Source organism: Polypterus senegalus, chromosome 2 (genome assembly GCF_016835505.1).
Source record: "Polypterus senegalus isolate Bchr_013 chromosome 2, ASM1683550v1, whole genome shotgun sequence".
In the NCBI taxonomy this organism is placed as follows: Eukaryota; Metazoa; Chordata; class Cladistia; order Polypteriformes; family Polypteridae; genus Polypterus; species Polypterus senegalus.
The window spans coordinates 49923367-49944668 of record NC_053155.1 but is presented as its reverse complement, the minus strand read 5'-3'; the positions used below and the strand labels follow the sequence as shown (position 1 = coordinate 49944668).

Here is a 21302-nt window from a genome sequence, read left to right as displayed (position 1 = left end):
GTACTACAGTCTTCAGCAGTATAAGCCTGGAGGAGATTCTTAATGCAATGCCTATGTTTTAGCTGTCTCTCTATTGCCATCTAGTGCTTCTTCTAATTCATTCGCGGACAAACAAAGATCAAGATCCAAATGAAGATTATATATAGAGATATTCTGTGGTCAGAATTCACAAATGGGACACTTCTATGGACCCTGCACTTTTGCAATGACATAATGAATACATTTCTATGTATTTATCTAAGATGAACAGTTAGTTTATCATTGAATGCAGAAACACAAACAAATAACATAAAATATGAATATCAATGAAATACAGCTTGTTTTAATGGAGACACAGAACGCTTATAAACAGTGCATCACCTGATTATAGACTTTTTCAACTACAAGTAAAACAGGTCCATGTACGTAATGTAATACTATCAAGAGTGATGTGTCTGCATTTACTGTGAGAAATGCCACTTTTATAATTCCAAGTTAGCAATCTTATCTGACACTGAGAGAAGTGTTCTTTCAGTATCATGGGAGCTTTGCATTAGCACTATCAAGATTAGCGTGAGAAGGAGAGAACAGCAAAGAGTGACACTAAAATGACATGGAGTTTTGTGGCAATGGCATGCTGAGAGCTCATTCTGATATGGCACAGCAATAATGGTTCGAACGGAAATCAGAGTCTAATCTGCTATCTGACATTTATAAAATCATGTGTTGCATATAACATCTCCAGAGGTCAAGACTGACAAAAGCTTGAACTGGAATTTGGTAGATTTGGAGTCTGTCTTTTTTATGAAATATTTATAAAGTGTAAATATTCAGAATATAATGCTACTGCAATGCCAATTGAGTAAAGGAGGTGACTCGGAAACATTCTACCCTTTCATCAGGGACATTTTTGGTCAACTATTCTCATACATTGCAACAGCTCTACTCTTTTTTACTCTACTATACTCACCCTCACAACAAATCATAACTAGGGAACCATTAACAAAAACCATGTAAAATTTCAACAATACTTTTTGTTCATTCACATGTGTAACACATAATTTTGAAATCTCTCTAATAAATAGGGCATGATCACAGTGGTATAGGCCAGCATTTTAATAACCTGATATGAAGAGTATGATACTGACTGAGCAGTGAAAGGTTTTATGATGAAGGCTAAGGTTTCTGTTATTTTGGAGCTATGTTAATTGATAGAAAATCAGAGAGTGAACACATTTAAATAGCAGAGGCCAAAAGTTTTCATATCATACCATGTCAGGACAGTATTGGATATTTGGATTTTTAAGGAGGATTGAAGTCCTACACAACAGGCTCATTATTCAAAACTGTCTTGTCCTAAAGAGATGTAATGTTTTAAATCAATCAAATTACATGGACACTGTTTATTCAATGGCAGGCATCGATGTTGCCAAATCATCGAAAGGTGAGAGAGATGCCCATAGAGGTGCTATGTCAAACAAGAATATGCAAGTATATAAATAAGAAATATATTAATCTAGTGGGCTATAGTACCATTTTTTTGTGCTTGGGTAAAATGACAAAATTGTAATGTGATTTTCTGTACACTTCTCCAAATTGGATACAGTTTAAATTTTGAAGATGGGAACTGTAGTCCTTCAACTGTGGCAATGGACTGAATGAAGTGGTACTATCTGCATCAAAAATAAATCAAGTAATGAAAAAATGACTAGAATGTCTTTCACAAGCTTGGCATTACTGATCCAACTGAAAAAAACTTTTTTGTAAGAGAAAAATGTACTTGGAAACTGCCTGCCTGTTTAACTAGAACGTCCTGACATTTGTACCAGCACATTTTAGATTAGAAAATAAGATCATCTATGACATTTAACTTTGTGTTTTGTTTTCTTTTAACAGTTTGGAAATACAAAGTCTTATTTCTAGTTTTCAATGTTAAACTGTTTTGGGACTTTACATAATACTTAATTCAGAGGTGTGTTTCTAGAGTATACCATTTATCTAAAGCTGATTGGTGAAAATTAAAAAATATTGAAATGCAGTATGTAAATTAACCTAACTGATAAAAGTAGGCTTTCCATTAGATTTCTTTAGTCTACCATGTTACTCTGAAGAAGGTACTTGGGGGCTTCACCTATAGGTACAAAAAAATGGCGGCCATGTTTGAATTTCACATCTAATGATATAATGATTTGACAGCTCAAGACTCTGTTTTATTCAGTATTTTTTGCAACAGCCGCTTAGAATAGAGGTTGTAAACTATGACCTATACATGTTGGTAACATAAGATGTTTTGAATTTTCCTGTAATTGTTGACTTAATACCTTAATTCTGTAGATGCTTTCAGAGCCAAGAGACTGATGTTTCCTCTAAATGCCTCAAGTTTTTCCAAACTAGTAAATATGGTCCTTGAATCAGTATTTTTCTTTACCAATATTTAGAAGGTCTGTGCTTATTATATATTACTCATTTGCCAGTCTATTAAAAAGAAAAATGTTAATGCTGAATATGTGGCCTTTTGCCATGAAACAAACCAATTGTGCCCAAGCATATGTAGTGTTAGTTTATTAATCATAATTTACTTTATTTTGAACCTAACAGTCTCACATTTATCAAAATTGTTTACATTAACTGACAACTTTACACCTATTTCTTTATTGATTTGTCATCTAGAAGATGTCTCTATTCATTTATCTAGATATGCGTTTAATTAAATTTTAATGTTTAGGTGATTTAGGTGCATTGTGATTGTAAATTGTCCTTGGTGTGTGGGTGTGTGTGTGTGTGTGCCCTGCGGTGGGCTGGCACCCTGCCCGGGGTTTGTTTCCTGCACAGTTTGTTGGCTGGGATTGGCTCCAGCAGACCCCTGTGACCCTGTAGTTCAGATATAGCAGGTTGGATAATGGATGGATGGATGGATGGGAACTACTAACATCTGATACAATATAAAACCAGCCCAGAACATGACACCAGTCCATTTCAGGGCACACACAAGCAAAGCCAACACACATTCAAATTAGTCAACTTCATTCTAGCTAAATAGCCTTAACTGTACATTTTGAAAAGTAGGAAGAATGGTTCAAGTTAATGTTTCGTTGTAGTGCTTTGGCACGTGAAGGTCATAGCTCTGAATATTAGATTCTTGAAGTATTTTCAAATGATGCATGCCACAAGCTCTTAGGACATTAATAGACATTTACAGTTATATTGTCCTGAACATATATTGTATACTGTGAAATCTATAGTGCCAGTTGTTTTCTGTACATGATATATACTACTATACTGTGGGAGATAGTGGTCATTACAAAATGTGTGATATAAAAATGACTAACTGACAGATTACGTAGCATGATTATTTATAATGCACCATGTAAATTCATTTCTAACATCCTCCAGCACCCCCTCACTGCATGTCTTTAACACCAGTGGTTTGTGGTAGTCAAAGACCACCAAAGAGGTTAGAGAGGCTGTACAACTGATTTTTTTTCTCTTTTCCTGATGTCACTGCTTCATGGCACGCAACCTGTAAACAAATATAATTGCATCATGTTGTGCATGTTTTGGTCCTCAGTTTTTCAAAATTTGTCTATCATTGTTTTATAAAAGTTCTACAACTTTTTACTTTTTGCAAATACATTATTTATTCATTGATTTTCTGATTGCATTTTTTCATTCTGGTGTTTGCAGTCTCTGAATGTGATCCCTGGCCTCTCTGAGAACCTTTAATCACAGTTTTTTTATGCATTCAGACCCCAGCAAATACAAGTTATCAATTTGCAAACACTAGGTATGTGGGGGTGCTACCCTCTGCACTGCCATGCTGGCCTGTTGTAAATTATCAATCCATCATCTAACCTGCTTAGTGCAGTTCATGGTTCATGGACCTGAGCTCATCCTGATAGTATCAAGATTGGATGGAGCATGAGTGTTCAACAGTGCTATACTATTCTGAATTTATAAAAGTATATTAAGAGCAGAGCTTACGTCTACCCAACGGCCCTCATTATTACACATTTCAAAACTGAATGAATGCAAAGAAAAATTTGTACTATATGGTGTTTCACAAAAAAAGAAAACAAAGAATAAAGGTGCTTAAATATATTACGTTAATGTTATTTTTAAGGTACCACAGATAAATCTTAAAGCATTACAAGCTGTTCTTCCTCACCAAAGTTTTGTAGCTTTAATTAATGCCCAACTTAATCTCTACTTTTTAAATAATATTTGTCACCCTCTAAAAGGTTAGTTTTGGAATTTGGTGTACGTCAGGTGTTCTTTCACGTGATTAAAATAAATGCAGAATAACTCTATAGCTAGTTTTAAAATATTCCTTAAAATGTATTGCATTTCAGAAACAGTGAGTAATTTTAAAAAAATGACTGCTCATTATGGACACTATTTCTACAGGTAAGACTAAAATACAGGATTGCTTCATTTTACTGCAGGGACTCCATCACTGTAAATGTACTACTTAAATCTGACATATTCTTTACAATTTATTAGTTCATTTTATTTTTTTAAAATACACCAATATACCCTTATTAAATAAAAGAGAAACACTCCCTGTGATTTAATAAAGAGGAGAAGATCTGTATTTAACAGGACTATAAAAACGAATGATCAGTTCAGTGTAGATCAGAGTGATAAGAACATTAGCACAAAGGAGTTACACGTTATTAAAAACACAACCTCAAGTGACAACCCAATCCATGCCTTAAAACCATATAATCTGGTGTTCTGGTGCACTAAAGTTGTTACAGGTAATAGGATCACTCATTAAATCCTGTTTAACTGAGAAGTCCTGAATTTTAGGAACAGAGTCATTTCATTTACTGACTTTCCAATCCACTTATATATTCTACACATGTGTAACGAGTAAAGCCAGAAAATTGTATAAACTTAGCATTACCCGGGTAAAGCTTACATTATCTGGTAGATCTGGGTAAAGCTGGAATAACATTCGAGTTTCGAGCTTTACCCGGGTAATGCTTGGTTAATCCAATGTCTGGCTTTACTCGTAACATAAGGCAAAACAGTTCTATAAGCATTCTTAAGAGCAAGGTAACTTGGACTGTTTATTTTTAAATAAACTAGGGGGCTCCACCCCCTGCTCGCTTAGCTTGCCCACCCCCAGGTTTGTTTTACTGGATATACATTTTAAAGAGATTGTTATTTTCATGGGAAATGTTACATATGCATTATTTTCACTATTACTTTAAAACTTTGTGTAAAAACAATACTTGTCCTTTATTTCCTGCCTCAAGCGTGGTTAAATCTCTTTCTCGCAGGACGTATAATGCTGCTCGCATTGTGAAGGGGGTTCGGCTGAACGCACGCTAAGGAGATGCCGTCGGATCAGCTGCTGTCTCTCTGTTGCTGCTGCTGGCAAGCTGCCTGTTCTGCATGTCGCGCTGCGTATCGATCATTTCAAAGCCTCTACAGCAGCTGTCCTTTTGCGACTATGCATCTTTGCCACTCGCGTTGTTGGAGGGGGTGGGTGATGGTGTTGTATGGCTTGAACGCACACTAAGGAGAAGTGATTGGATCATCTGTTAGCTTGCTGCTGCTGCTGCACTTAGAGGGCTGTGTGTTCTGCTTGTCGCTTGTTGTTGTTTTAAGAGCTGGGAGCACATGAAGCATGTCTGCCAAAAGCATTCCAACAACTGCTAGGTTAGATGTCCATGAACTTGTTTTAAATGTTGTCTCACTGCCTTCTCTCACGGGACGTTAAAGTGTCTCTCGCGGGATGTCAAATTGTCTTCTGAGAAGATCATGTCTCGTCTCTTCTCCCAAGATTCCCAGTTTTTTTTTTTTTATAACAGAGAGATATAAAAAAATAAATAAATAATGCAATTGATAACGTTTATCTAATCTACTCTAAAGGATTTCAAATTAAGCATTAATGTACAGAAATAATTAAAATGAAAGAAAATGTAGTGTGGTTTTCCTCCCATATTCCAAAGAAAAATAATTATTCTAGTATCCCTGGACACTTTTTACACATTTTTACTATTTTACTATTTGACATGGATTTTTACACTCCGAGAATTGCCTATTCAAGTAGTCAGCTTAAAGCACTGAGAAGAAATGCTTATGCCGGTGTGGTTCCTTATTTACCTGACGAGGTAAGAAGACGATATCGGGCAGCCGGCGGCAAAGATAAAAATAAGATTAAATCGAGACAACTTGAGAGAAAATGGCGTTATAAACCGTCGGTGCCTTCTGTGATCCTGGGAAATGTAAACTCACTACCAAATAAGATCGACGAACTGGCTGTGCTGGTGAAAAATGTCAGAACCTACAGAGAATGCAGCTTGCTGTGTTTTAGTGAAACGTGGCTAACGTCTATCATCCCAGATGCTAACGTGGAGCTACCCGGGTTTAGCACAGTTAGAGCGGACAGAGACGCAAGTACCTGTGGAAAGAAGAAAGGAGGAGGACTCGCTCTCTATGTCAATACAAAGTGGTGCAACTCAGGACATGTAAACGTTAAAATCTCCACTTGCTGCAGGGACATCGAACTGTTGACCGTAAGTCTGCACCCCTATTACTTGCCCAGAGAGTTTGGACACGTGATTGCTGTTATTGTTTACATCCCCCCTCAAGCGAACGCGGAGATGGCGAGTGACATCATCCATTCCGCAGTTGCTAAGTTACAAATGCAGCACCCTGAGGCACTTGTGCTAATCGCTGGAGACTTTAACCATGTAGCGCTGGATAAAACATTACCTGCCTTCTCCCAGTATGTGGATTGTAACACTCGGGGAAACAGGACTATTGACCTACTATATGCAAACGTTAAAGACGCATACAGTGCCACCCCATTGCCTGCGCTTGGGAAAGCAGATCATAACCTGGTTCTGCTTCAGCCACAATACAAACCAAGAGTGAGGGCGCTACCTACAACCACACGCTCATTCAGGAAGTGGTCCCTGAGGCAGAGCAGGCTCTGAGAGACTGCTTTGGAACTACAGACTGGGATATATTGCTGGGTCACATAGTGAGAACATTGAAGAGGCTGTTGAATGCACAACTGATTACATCAACTTCTGTATGGACATTGTAGTTCCAGTAAGAACAGTATGCTGCTATGCTAACAACAAGCCATGGATTACAAGTGACATCAAGGGCCTTTTGAACCAGAAGAAAAGGGCTTTTAAAGGTGGTGATAAGCATGAGCTGAAGTGCGTGCAGAAGGAACTCGAGTCCAGCTCAGGGCGCGAAAGAGCAGTACAGGAGAAAGCTGGAGCAGAAGTTGCAGAACAACAGTATGAAGGAAGTGTGGGATGGGATGAAGATTATCACTGGCTGCAGCTCGAGCGGGTGCCGCCATCGAGACAGACGTGGAGAGAGCAAACCAAATGAACAACTTCTTTAATAGGTTTGATCACAGTAACCCACTCTCACCTCGGAGTACTGCATCCTCCAACCATCCTTCTGCTGATACCAGCATAGGTGAGACATCCCCACCCACAATTACAGCAGCCCAGGTGAGCAGAGAGCTGAAAAGACTTTGTGCCAGCAAAGCAGCGGGTCCAGATGGTGTATCGCCAGGATTGCTGAAGGCCTGTGCTTTGAACTGGGGAGTCCTCTACAGCGCATCTTCAACCTGAGCCTGGAACAGGGAGAGTCCCAGGCTTTGGAAAACATCTTGTATCACTCCTGTCCCAAAGGTATCACGTCCTAGTGAGCTGAATGACTTCCGCCTGTTGCTCTGACGTCACATCTGATGAAGACCATGGAGCGGCTGCTGCTTCACCACCTGAGGCCACAGGTCCGTCACGCCCTCGACCCTCTGCAGTTCGCATACCAGGAGAAGGTGGGAGCGGAGGATGCCATCATCTATATGCTTCATCGATCCCTCTCCCACCTGGACAGAGGCAGTGGTGCTGTAAGAATTATGTTTTGGACTTCTCTAGTGCCTTCAACACCATCCAACCTCTGCTCCTTAGGGATAAGCTGACTGAGATGGGAGTAGATTCACACCTGTGGCATGGATTGTGGACTATCTTACAGACAGACCTCAATATGTGCGTCTTGGGAACTGCAGGTCTGACATTGTGTCAGCAATACAGGGGCCCGCAGGGGACTGTACTTTCTCCGGTCCTGTTCAATCTATATACATCAGACTTCCAATATGACTCGAGTCCTGCCACGTGCAAAAGTTCGCTGATGACACTGCTATTGTGGGCTGCATCAGGAGTGGGCAGGAGGAGGAGTACAGAAAGTTAATCAAAGACTTTGTTAAATGGTGCGACTCAAACCACTTACACCTTAACACCAGCAAGACCAAGGAGCTGGTGGTGGATTTTAGGAGGCCCAGGCCCCTCATGGACCCTGTGATCATCAGAGGTGACTGTGTGCAGAGGGTGCAGACCTATAAATATCTGGGAGTGCAGCTGGATGACAAATTGGACTGGACTGCCAATACTGATGCTCTATGTAAGAAAGCTCAGAGCAGACTATACTTTCTGAGAAGGTTGGCATCCTTCAACATCTGCAGTAAGATGCTGCAGATGTTCTACCAGACGGTTGTGGCGAGTGCCCTCTTCTACGCGGTGGTGTGCTGGGGTGGCAGCATAAAGATGAAAGACGCCTCACGCCTGGACAAACTTGTTAAGAAGGCAGGCTCCATTGTAGGATTAAAGTTGGACAGTTTAACATCTGTGGCAGAGCGACGGGCACTAAGCAAACTCCTGTCAATCATGAAGAATCCACTGCATCCATTTAACAGTGATCATCTCCAGGCAGAGGAGTAGCTTCAGTGACAGACTTTTGTCACTGTCCTGTTCCACTGACAGACTGAGGAGATCATTCCTCCCCCACACTATGCGACTCTTCAATTCCACCCGGGGGAGTAAATGCTAACATTAATTTTATTTTAATTCTTTTCATTTTATTACTATTTAATTTAATATTGTTTCTTTGTATCAGTATACTGCTGCTGGATTATGTGAATTTCCCCTTGGGATTAATAAAGTATCTATCTATCTATCTATCTATCTATCTATCTATCTATCTATCTATCTATCTATCTATCTATCTATCTATCTATCTATCTATCTATCTATCTATCTATCTATCTATCTATCTATCTATCTATCTATCTATCTATCTATCTATCTATCTATCTATCTATCTATTAGTGAATGTACCTTGCAATAGTCTGCTTCCACATCCTGCGTTTTGCTTGGTGCTTCATAAAATAAGATAAAAACACTTATAATTGTAAATAGGGGTTATGGAACCTATTATACGCACAAAAAGATTAATTTGTACAATATGCCTCTTATGGAATCTCAATTAGCTGAAATATTTTAGTGAACTACATTGCATGTACATTTACAAATTTTCTCCCAAACACTGGCATGCATTGATGGGTACATTTTTCATTCAACATGCATTTAATACAATTGACATATATATTTTAATAGAGTTAATAAGAGAACTTTTTCAAAAATTAGTATGGATTGGTCCATAAACTGCTTCTAAGCAAATTATATTTTGGTGATTCTGCAGGAAATCACTCAGAAGAAGTTTTTATAATACATTGACTGTACTGTACTATAATACAGAATCAAACACATTAACTTATATAATATTCTGAAATAAATGTAGAGTAAAATTAATAGGAAATTGAATCATAGACAACCTCAATAGAATTTAATTTAAAATTAAACACATTGGGTCAAATGAACTCAATAAGCTGTATAGACAGACAGATTGGTACAGGGGTCACTAAATGCCACTGTGCACTTCGACCTTAAAAAATGCAGATGTGGGTGTGTTTGCGGGTGTTCATTTCTTTCTCTTCATCATTAGGCATTTACTCTGGCATGGCAAAAAAGCTGTCAGCTATCTTCAGTTACTTTGACTTTGTGTGTGGGAATGTGAGCATACACTTGTGTGTGCTCTCTGTGACTGTGTATATGTACTGTATTTTTAAAGAGATTATGCATCTCAAACATTACCTGTGCCAAAAATTTGGAAAATAATAGGCTTAGTCCCATGACTAAGCAAAGCAGAATGCAGAAACCCTGATTAAATTAAACAATTTCTATGGCAGTTATCATTGGACATAGGTCAAAAAGTTTAGGTGGGGTATGAGAATAAGTTTTGGTCCAAAAACTATAGCCTGGGTCCTGTTTACAATGTAAGCATTGAAGCAGATCTGGCAGTTTTTTCAGAAGTTATCATTGTGCATAGGTATCGGCATTTAGGGTGGATATCTTGGAAAACACTTTTCTAAAATGTTCTGTCTTTGCTGGAATGTTGTCATCCAGGAGCACTACACAAAATGTAAAAACAACACATCATGTTACAACAAAAGTTATAATTTTAAGATGTGCAAATCAATTTCAATTTCCAACACACATACATAGACACACATACAGACACTATGCTGAAATGAACTTTTCTTAATGTTTAGAACATAATAGAATCAGAATCTGAACTTAAGTTGATGGTGAATTTTTGACCCTATCACCAAACTCCCACTTACATGGAAGTTAAAAAAAGGAAACAATCATCACAGCCTCACACTTAACAGCAATAGTGTCCTTCAGCTTATTTGTTTAATCAAAAATTGAATTCAATAGTGACATTTAACTTTTTTTAACTATTTAAATAGAGTGGAAATATCTCCTTCTGCAATTACGTGCAGTGGGGGTGTCAAACGGGGCACAGCATTGTCTGAAGGTTCTTTCCAGACACTTTCTTAGTTGGTAACCATTTACTGATTCTAACTGACTACTTTTGCTTATCTTGATTTGCTTTTTCAGACTCAGAAACCCTACTTGTTTCTTTTTCCCTTAACTAGCAACTGAGCAATAATGAAATTCTGTCTTAAAATTTTCCACAAAAAATGTTTTTGACCCAGCAACACTATACACCTTTGTTCACAAAGAATAAACTTTGAGTTATGTAAAGATTCCAAAAAAGACGTTATAGAAAAAAAATGAAAATCTAGCAGGGAATAGTAAGAGAATTTGGAAAATGAAAAAGACGCTGAAAATGTTTTTCATTAATCAAAATTGACAATTATTAGCTTTAATTAAACAGTGCAGTTTGAAAATAAACACTCAGAGCAAATTGACACAATTAACATATAAAGACTAAGAATGAATTAATAAATATGGAAAACAAAATAATATTAACAATATAAATAGGTGACTCACACTCTGTAAATAAGCAATAAGACAAACATAGTGGTGTTACTCCAATTTAAATATTAAATCTCAGTAATTTTCAGGCCAGTAGCACTTTTGAAGCAGATGTTTGCCTCCGGTCATGGCTTAAAAGTAAAATTTTTCTCTCTTATTCTCCAGTCTTCATACTTTGAATACTATTGTGTTTCCTCTGATTTTGACTTTAGTGTATGCTTTCTAGCTGATGATTTCTCTCAAGATTTATTTGATGATCACTTTAGTGTCAACTACTTGCTTTTGGGTAAAACTCCGTTATTGCTGTTCATTCTTGTGTGCCATTATATGCCCTTCTGCTCCGTGACTCTGCCTTTTTCAGTGTTGTATAGGATGAACAAAATTCCACGTGCTAACTTCTATCATCTTTGAACTAAGAGAAGTCCACTGGATCTACTTATACTGGGAAGCTTAAATGAAGGTAAAGCATGTTCATGCAAGATGAAGTGAAAATTAAGAGGTAAGTCTATTTAGTTCATTTATAATTTTACAATATTAGTAATACCACTGTTGCATAGAAAATGTAAATTTATAAACAGAGAGAGATGGAAAATGAAACTGATTTATACCACCATTGAATGTGGTAATATAAAAAACATAAATTGACAGACATTTTCAAGGATTAATTACCTTTTAGAACATTAGAACAATCTAGACGTGACCAGACCATTCAGCCTAGCAAAGATCACCAATTCTGTACACTTAATTCTTCCAAAATAACAGCAAGTAAAGTTTTGATAGTTCCTAACATTGTACTGTATACCACACTACTTGGTAGCTCATTCATTGTATTTATGGTTCTTTGCAGCAAGAAAAACTTCCTAATGTTTTTGTGAAATTTACCCTTAACAAGTTTCCAACTGTGTCCCCGTGTTCTTGATGAACTCATTTTAAAATATCAGTCTCGATCCACTGTACTAATTCCTTTCATAATTTTAAACACTTCAGTCTCGTCACCTTTTAATCTTCTTTTGCTTAAACTGTATAGGCTCAGCTCTTTTAATCATAATTGATCCCCTGTAGCCCTGGAATAAGTCTAGTTGCTCTTCTCTGGACTTTTTCTAGTGCTGTTATGTCATTTTCGCTGAGCCTCTGTGCACATGATTGTTTTCAAATTAAATAAGTATCAACCAATGTTCATACTTCCTTCATTTCAGTAAGTGTTGTGCAAGACAAGCAAAATTCAATTAGGAGTTGTAGATAACCTGAGGATAGTTAGGTATTTTGACCTAATCCGTTTGCCGTACCTGAGTATATATCTATATACATTTGTGTGTTATATACGTCATTTTGTTCTATTGAGTCTTGGCATATAAGTTCGCTGTTCCTTTATTAAAGCCAAGTTAACTAAACAACTGCTTCATCATTATTATACTGGTGATCATAAAACAGGAGTAATGTGAAAAATGCAAGAAAATATTTCTAACAGAAAAAGAGCTAGGATTATCAAAACCAGTTTGGGTACAGCTGATACTAGTGCATAGTGGAAAATAGTCAGCTATTAATGGTCAAGCAAGAATTGGTTTGGTTATTCCAAGTGTGAGTTGTCATTTTAAAACTTTTATAACCTCGATTCAACTCTTTTTAGGGACATTACTACAAAAATGGGCCAATTTACATTTTATAATTACTCATTTACTGATTGAAATATTAGAGTGTAACCATCTTGAATTTGAGCATGAAAGAAATAATTTCAATTACTAAATCACCACAACCCTGATCAAAAACAAGTCCCACACTAAAAATAAATAAAGCAATTAATAATGTCCTGTCACAGTATGATGATATGAAGCTTCCAGTCACATCCATCACTGCACCCCAAATAACAAACTGCACAGAAAACTTGAATCATTATCCTACATTATTATAAACATAATCCAAGTATATTTTCTCTAGGCAAACTGTTGTTTCCATTCATTAGAAACTTAATAAAAGTGTTAGCCAGCACAGTTTGTTTAGCTGAGAATCTGCTAAACAGACAAATGTTTTTCTGAGCATTATCACATTAATATACAGTAGTCTCTTTGTCTAATCTACAGTATCTTGCATCCTAACACTGGGCTCCCTTTTCAATCATTTTCAGTTGAGCATCCACCTGTAATATATGCATATTATATATATGCTACTACATATGCACTGTCCCATACTTAAGTATGTATTGCCAAAAAACTGTCATAAATATTTGAGACAGCATGAGTTACAGGACTGTGTAAATGTTGGGTGAGTAGAAAATTGTCAGGTTTGTCTCCTTTTTCAAAATAGCAGGTGCGTGTGCTGCTCTGAGACAAGTTTGGGACGTGGACTCTTTAAATAATCGGGCAAGTTTTAGGAAATACAAAATTCATACTAAGTACCAAGGCATTCTCTAGAATTACTCTTTGTTTTACCTCCACTTCTTATTCCAGTAAACAATCCTAATCTATGCTTTATGAGACCAACATTTTCCTGAGTTTTCAGTAATTTCCAGCTGGGAAGTAAAAGTCACAGATGTGGTGTTAGTTATAGTAGTGGTGGAGATGATGATTTTCTTAGAAGTAAAGATCTTGTGAGAAGACCTTAAAGGGAAAGCAAATAAATTACCTTTTCTGAAGAGGCATTTATTTGTTAACAAAAGTCTTACAATTTTACATACAGCAGGGCCTCAGTACTAGCATGAGTCACGGAGAGGCTCTTGGTATTCTTGCGTAACTATGTACTGTATATATATATGTGTGTATTTTTTTTTTTTGTAATATACATTAAAATGTTAAGCACACATCCAGATATTTTCAGGGAAATATAACCACATACATTGTCAGAGTATCTAAGAGCTTTTCTCTAAAACAACTGGTTCAAAACAGGAACTAGGACTAATTTTGGTCCATGTTCCTCAAGAACAGGACGAAAATGACATATCATTTTGACCAACATTCCTATTGAATACACTATAGACCATACTGCATGATTTAAACCTGGATTTGCGATTGTTTGTTTGGTTTGATTAGTAATATTTTAAACATAGATTCAGAAGAACAGCATTGTGTTACATAAGAAAACATCTATCTTTTGGTGATAACAGACACTAAACAGCATTCCTTTTTCATGTACCATTTTCAAATTATTATTAAGTCTACATTTACAAATCCATAAGATGCTATTTCCAACTATGCTTCTTTTCCATTTGTATCTTTTGTTCTCGATAAAGACATAAATATGAGTATTTTTCTGTTTATTTTTATGTAAAGCTTATTTATTCCAATCTATTATAATATTGTGTTCTATCATAAATAGGCACAATTCAGATACAAATTTTGCGGAATTTCAAGCTGCATCGTTAATATGACAGCAATATAGAATAAACAAAGAACTAACCTGAAAGCTTATCTTTGGATTATATTTAAGCAAACATTACTGTCACATATAGAAGTCATCCACAAGGCATCAATCCTCACTGAAAATGTTAAAGTATCCACTTTGACTCTTGGACACATCTACATTTCAACAGAAACATGCATAATTTGTCACATTCTTCACTATTCTTGATTAACAAAAATATATATATATTAATATAACTTGCTCATAGTTAGTTACACTCACTCCACTTTGACTGACCTTAAATGCACCATCGTCCCCGTTGCACTACGATCATCGCTCCCCTTGCTAAAAAAAGCCCACCCAGCTGCCTGAATGATTACAAACCAGTAGCACTCACTCCAATCATCATGGTGTTTTTGAGAGAGTGGTGCTGGCCCACATTCAGAGCAGCATACTAGACACTCTGGACCCCCTGCAGTATGCCTACCGGCCCAACAGGTCCACCTCAGATGCCATCGTGGCTGAACTACATTATTCCCTCTCCCATCTGGAGATCAAAGACTCCTATATCAGGATGCTCTTTGTTGAATACAACTCTGTCTTTAACATGGTTATCCCCCATGAACTCACCCATAAACTGTCTACACTTGGCCTGCAACCCCAAAACCCCCGTGAAAAATACTTTCTTACTGGCAGGCCCCAGTCTGTCAGGATTGGTAATAGGATTTCAGCCACCATTATCACAAACACAGGCACCCCACAGGGATGCGTCCTCAGCCCCATCCCCTACACCCTGTTCACTCATGATTGTGTTGCCTCCCACAAATATAACATCATCCTAAAGTTTGCAGATGACACTGCAGTGACTGGACACATCACTGGTGGGGATGAGGTGGCCTACAAGATGGAGGCGGACAGTCTGGCATCATGGTGTGAGGACAACAACCTCACCCTCAACACAGACAAGACAAAGGAGATAATAGTGGACATGAGGAAGTAGAAGAGAGAGAACACAGACAAGATGAAGGAGATGATAGTGGACATGAGGAAGGATAGGAGACCTCACTGGCCACTGTTCATCTGAGGGCTTGAAGTGGAGAGGGTGAGCAGCATTAAATACCTGGGTGTCTACATCAGTGAGGACCTCACTTGGACACTTAACACCACACAGCTGATCAAGAGGGTTCAACAGTGGCTGTACTTTCTGAGGAGGCTGAGGAAGTGTGGTATGTTGACTAAGATCCTCAGCAACTTTTACAGCTGCATTGTTGAGAGTATCTTGACCAGCTGCATCACCGTGTGGTACTGCAACACTAGTGCTATGGACAGCAAACGCCTGCAGAAAGTGCAAAAGACTACTGAGAAGATCACCAGGACCCCACTGCCCTCTCTGCAGAGCATCTACAACTGCAGAGTTCGAAGGAGAACTGCCTCGATATTCAGGGACCCCAACCACCCCAAACATGAAGTGTTCACATTTCTACCCTCAGGCAGGAGGTATAGAAGTATGAAATGCAGGACTTCCAGGCTAAAGAACTCTTTCTTTCCCAAGGCCATTAGACTCCTAAATAACTGACTGGAGTTTATAACCGTGGTTCACCTCATTCTATCTACCTCACACAACTGTATTTGACTTGTCCATCACACAGCTACCAGCACAATTACACTTTATACTTCTATTCTGTTTTTATACTTTATGCTGCTTCTGTTACTTATTATATATCTCCTATTTATTATTAATGTTTATCTTTATATGTTGGTTTTGTCATTTGGTGTGGACAGCAAAGGAAGAATTTCATTGTACAGAGAAATGTGTTTCCTTACTATGCACATGACAATAAACTTTGAACTTTTGATATGTAGAATTTATTTTACATAGTGGTATTTGGAGGCAGTAGAGGAGACTGTTAACAGATTTAATAAGACAGTCAGGTAAGGAAACTCTGTTTTGGGACAGCAAAGGGTGTTGGCTAAGCTGCTGGGTGCTCAGTGCCTCATCAATAATACCTCACACTATCTGAATCTGGACAAGCTTTGGAGCTCCTATAGCACACAGCTAATTCAACCACAATTCTTCTAATTGATACACTCAAACTGCAGTCACCGATATAAATGTATGACAGTTCTCTGTAGGAATTATCTGTTATTTATCTATAAACAATGTCACTATATGCTAATAAAACAAAACTCAATGAGATGCATTATCTACATCCTTCCATTTTCTCATCACAATTTCTCCATTATGGGATCATGGGGATTTACTTTACATTGAATTCAGTGTTATTTCAAATCATATAAAGAGAAAACAAACTACATTTGCAATTTCATAGTTTTAGATAGCATAATTGTTATAAGGATAGAGAAGAGAATGTGAATGCAGAATACTTAATGATTTTAGGGTCTGAACTTAATTTGTCATTTATTATGTTGTATCAAACTGCAAACCAACTGTATATATTTATTTTTCTTTCCAATGACTCTGTCCTACATGTCTGCGGGCGATCGACCAGATTACACAGTGAAAACCCATTGTAGACACAGGGAGAATGTGACAGCAACAGGGTGAGGATTTGAAACCAATTGAGGAGTGAGGTTGCAGCTCTAAGCACTGTGCCTGTATATAATTATAAACAGTATGTCTTCTTCTTCTTCTTTCGGCTGCTCCCGTTAGGGGTTGCCACAGTGGATCATCTTCTTCCATAAACTATACAAAGTATATACAGTATGGTATGTCTCAAAAAACAAATAAACATTGACCTAGTGAAGGTGGAATTGGAAATGGATGGCCATGTCAGCATACATGCAAAAGATGACTTTAATCACAATTAAATATTCAGAAGTCATAACGTCAGGCACTGTCATCCCAGCAGATTCTGTAATGTGAACACTAATTGCAGCCATTAGCAGCATCTGCCATAGGCTCACTAAATGCCATTACATTTACATCTGAACAGAATTCTTCTCTTTTACAGTTAGATATGTTTTTGATACACCCTGTTTATATATCTTTAAAAAGTCTCCAGTTTTAAAAGCTGGATTGAGAAATTAGCAATATTTTTTACATTTTAGGATTAAATAATTTATAGAAAATTCCAGAACATTTGACAAATCTGTATATTACTAATCTTTATACCAATGTGAAATTCAATCTGGAAAGACATAAAAAGGTGCAGCCACTTAAAACTACAGAGAGCCTGGGTCTGAGTTTCAGGAAATGAAAGTTTGATGACTAATAATGGAGTTCATTATAGATATGAAAGAATTGCAACAATGAACTTGCAGAGCTCTCTTTGTGAATATCAACCCATTTCATGTGCAGGGATATAATTAGCATACAATTACAGTAAACACAATACCAGACGTAGGAAAAAATCAACTTGGAAATAAAAAGAAATAACCGCAAACTCAGAAAACTTGGACAGAAGAAACAAAAAGAAATATCAACTATATCAACAAATCCTTTTCAATTAAGCTGCCATTTTCTAAGTGCGTTTGTAGACTGTTTCTGACAAATTGACCTTTGATTAAGTAGAATTATTTAAATTTCATGGAACTGCGTTAACTAAGCAATTATGATACAAAATGTGGCAGAGCAAAATAAAGCCAGGAAGAACAGAAGACTCTAACATTTGTTCCTCTTTTCTTCTTTTATAAATGGAAAATAAAGGTAGACTTACTTAAATAAAAGCCAATGAGTCATGACAGCTACACCAACAATATGAGAATACCAATAAAGATAAAGCTTTTTTTGTTAAAAAAAGGAAGTCAACAGCCTACCCACGTATATTATCTACTGTAACTGTGGAATTATTTGCATTCACATGTTCCATGAAAAATATTATTTACTACTTCAATTATTCTCATGATAATGTACATTTTAATCGTGTGTATTTCTGAAACATTCAGTGAAAAATGTCTTCATTGTGGGTGAAAGCTGGTGCCTTTACATTCTTTCCTTTAGTATATAGATTGTGAGAATTCTTCCAAAAACATTTTTTCGACAAGCCAAAAATATTTCTTTGTGGTTACTCAGTAATTGGAGTCTATATAAACACTGCCTTGTTCACCCAGAGGATGAGCCGCATAACACATGACTCCTCATCAGACAGCTAAATGCGTATGAACATCTGCAAAAGTAACTTCAGCTTCTGTTACGTTAGTCCCAATACTTCCATTTTTTAAAATTAAAGGATGCGACTGGAAACAAAGTGACATGATGTTTCTAAAACTCAAGGCTCTCATGGCAAATGAAAAACTTCAATAGACACTCAAGAATTCAGTATTTTGATTTTCCCTAGAAGGACTTGGCACACTTCACTCTATTAGAACATCACAGGCTTTACTGGAAACCAGCTGCCAGGAATCCCTGAGTCTGATTCTGAAGAGGACGTCATTCAGTAAGTCCTGGTTGCCTGAGTGGAACACTCTTCTGTTCTGAAGAACCACTGTGAATTTTGCTCTCTTAGCATGAAAGAAAAATTTTCTTAAGTTTCTCCCATCCCCAGGTTTGGATGTAAAATGGATGAAAGTGGGAACTATCAAGCACACAAAAATAATTTGGGTTAAAGTCCTTATAGCCGCACAGAACCCAGTATAGAGATAACATCTACAAACAACATAATGTCCTCCAACCACTTAGTCAAATATTGACCTGAACAGAGTGCCAGTCCATTGCGGGATCCACTTGTTTATGCCTACACTCACACTGAGTGAATAAGGAATGACCAATCGACGGGACACTTGGTCACAAAACCCACACAGACACAATAAGGTGAAGGATTAAAAACAGGGTGCTGGGACCATTTGCCAGCTGAAGCAAAAACCTACCACCCACATATATACTGATATATTTTACAGTATATCTACATTGATATATTTTATAGTACTAGAGGTTTGTACCATGTTAGCCATTAAGGATGTAATAAGAAATCAAGCAAAATGACACATTTTATTAACTAACTAAAAAGATTACAATATGCAAGCTTTCGAGGCAACTCAGGCCCCTTGTTCAGGCAAGATGATATATATATTCACACACACATTATATAACTGATATATGCAAACACCATATATCAAGGTCAGATAACAAGACTATTCTGGAATCTGGGACTTTGTTTCAAGACAGACTTTTATCTGCTATGCAAAACACTAAATATTCCTGACAAAACATTAATGCATAATATAATTAGTATTATGCAATTAAGTACATTTTAAATTAAGTGGAAAACACACCAAATCGGTGCACAAAAACTCTGGCATATCACAGTGTTTTCATAAACTATATGACATTTGTCATCTGTATTATTATATTATTTTCTATTAAAAAACGGAGGTTTATACTGTTGTTTTTCAACCACACTAAAGCAAAATGTTGTCGCTACAAATTAAAATATTTCCTTGGTGTCTGGGAACCCATCTTTCCAGACTTACCTTTAAATGCAACAAAAGAACTTTATCGTTATTGGTACCACATTCACACATAATACATGAAGCATAAAGTAAGTAAGGGAATGTTAAATCAAACCAATATTACAAAAAACTTCAGTCTAAAATAACTTATGTTTTTTATGTACTATGTGGCATTTGTCATCAGTATTATTATATTATTTACTATTTAAAAAACTGGGGTCAACCATTTGCTTTTCAGCCACACTAAAGAACAATTTAACAACAACAAAGAAAATATTTCTTTAAAAATCCAGTAACATATTTCTATCATAAGGCAGAATTGTTTATTGGCATTATTTTTGTGCAGGATCTATGTATGTGTGTATGTATATGTGTATGTACAGTGTGCCTTGCCTTTTTCTTCCCTACCCTCTAGTTTTACACACAGAAATACAACATTCAAATCAACAGAAAGGAAGAGTAGCCTAGCCATAACATATGGTGTTTGCAAAGTTCAACCAAGTGCTTTTGTTTGTTTTTTTATTTGGATTTACGAGTGCAGAGCACTTCCACTTTAACAAAATTGCTACTACTAATTTTGAGAAAAGCACATAAAATAATGCAAAATGTTTCTATATTTATATTTTCTGTTAATCTTACTATCAATACTTTCTTTTAGCACCTAAGTACAAATAATATATACATACATCTTTGCTTGAGTAAAAGAAAGAGTTTCAGAATTAACATTGGAATGTTATGACTATTTTTTTAAATATAGTTTATCATTCTATTATAGGTATATGTAGTATCTAATAATTAAAAAGTTTATTTACACAGAAGTCACAAAAACCTCATTTTGATCAAAAGAATTATGGCAAGTTGTATTTCTAGAAAATATGTATTATAAGTAAGAAATCAACAGCACCTTTATTTCCACCTTCTGATTTTTAAAAAAGTATTCAAATTGCATGTATGATTCAATGGAAATATGTGTCCCTAAACTTTCTTTGTCATTTTGAATACAGATTACCTTACCTGTTCGTGAAGCGAAAGTCAGAGAAACAAGCAAAATACAAATAAAGCAGAATCCTGTGAAAGTTGTCATTCTTCATTGGTGAAGTGCTGCCTGCTCTTTGTCAAAATTAATTTGGTGGTGTTATGTGCTTTCTTTTTCACCAGAGGAGCTCTTATTTTAGGTCTTTAAGAGTGCAACTTCTGGAAGCAGCATGTTCATTTTTTTTCCTTTAGATAACATACTATGACACTCATTTCCTGCCATGTGTATAAGTGTGACCACAATACACACGTGGTGTTTAATTGGTGGCACAAAAAAGGGAATAAAGGCGGCTTGTGAAGTAGTGAGGATCGTTAATAAGAATAACAAAGAAGCTATTGGAATAGTACATTTTTTTCACATGAAAAAAAATTGTATATAATTTAAAA

At 36.6% G+C, this 21302-nt stretch overlaps 1 protein-coding gene across 2 annotated transcripts in view; it reads right to left on the bottom strand.

The window, feature by feature from the left end:
* The window catches only part of si:ch211-214p13.9 (cell surface glycoprotein CD200 receptor 1-A), a 74007-nt gene extending 52914 nt beyond the window's left edge, over positions 1–21093 (bottom strand). For both annotated transcript variants that reach the window (XM_039743646.1, XM_039743647.1), the window contains exon 1: positions 20895–21093. In XM_039743646.1, coding sequence (XP_039599580.1) covers positions 20895–20964 — 70 coding nt within the window. In that variant the 5' untranslated portion in view covers positions 20965–21093. The remainder of the gene's footprint in view (positions 1–20894) is intronic.
* Positions 21094–21302: the final 209 nt, after the last annotated feature.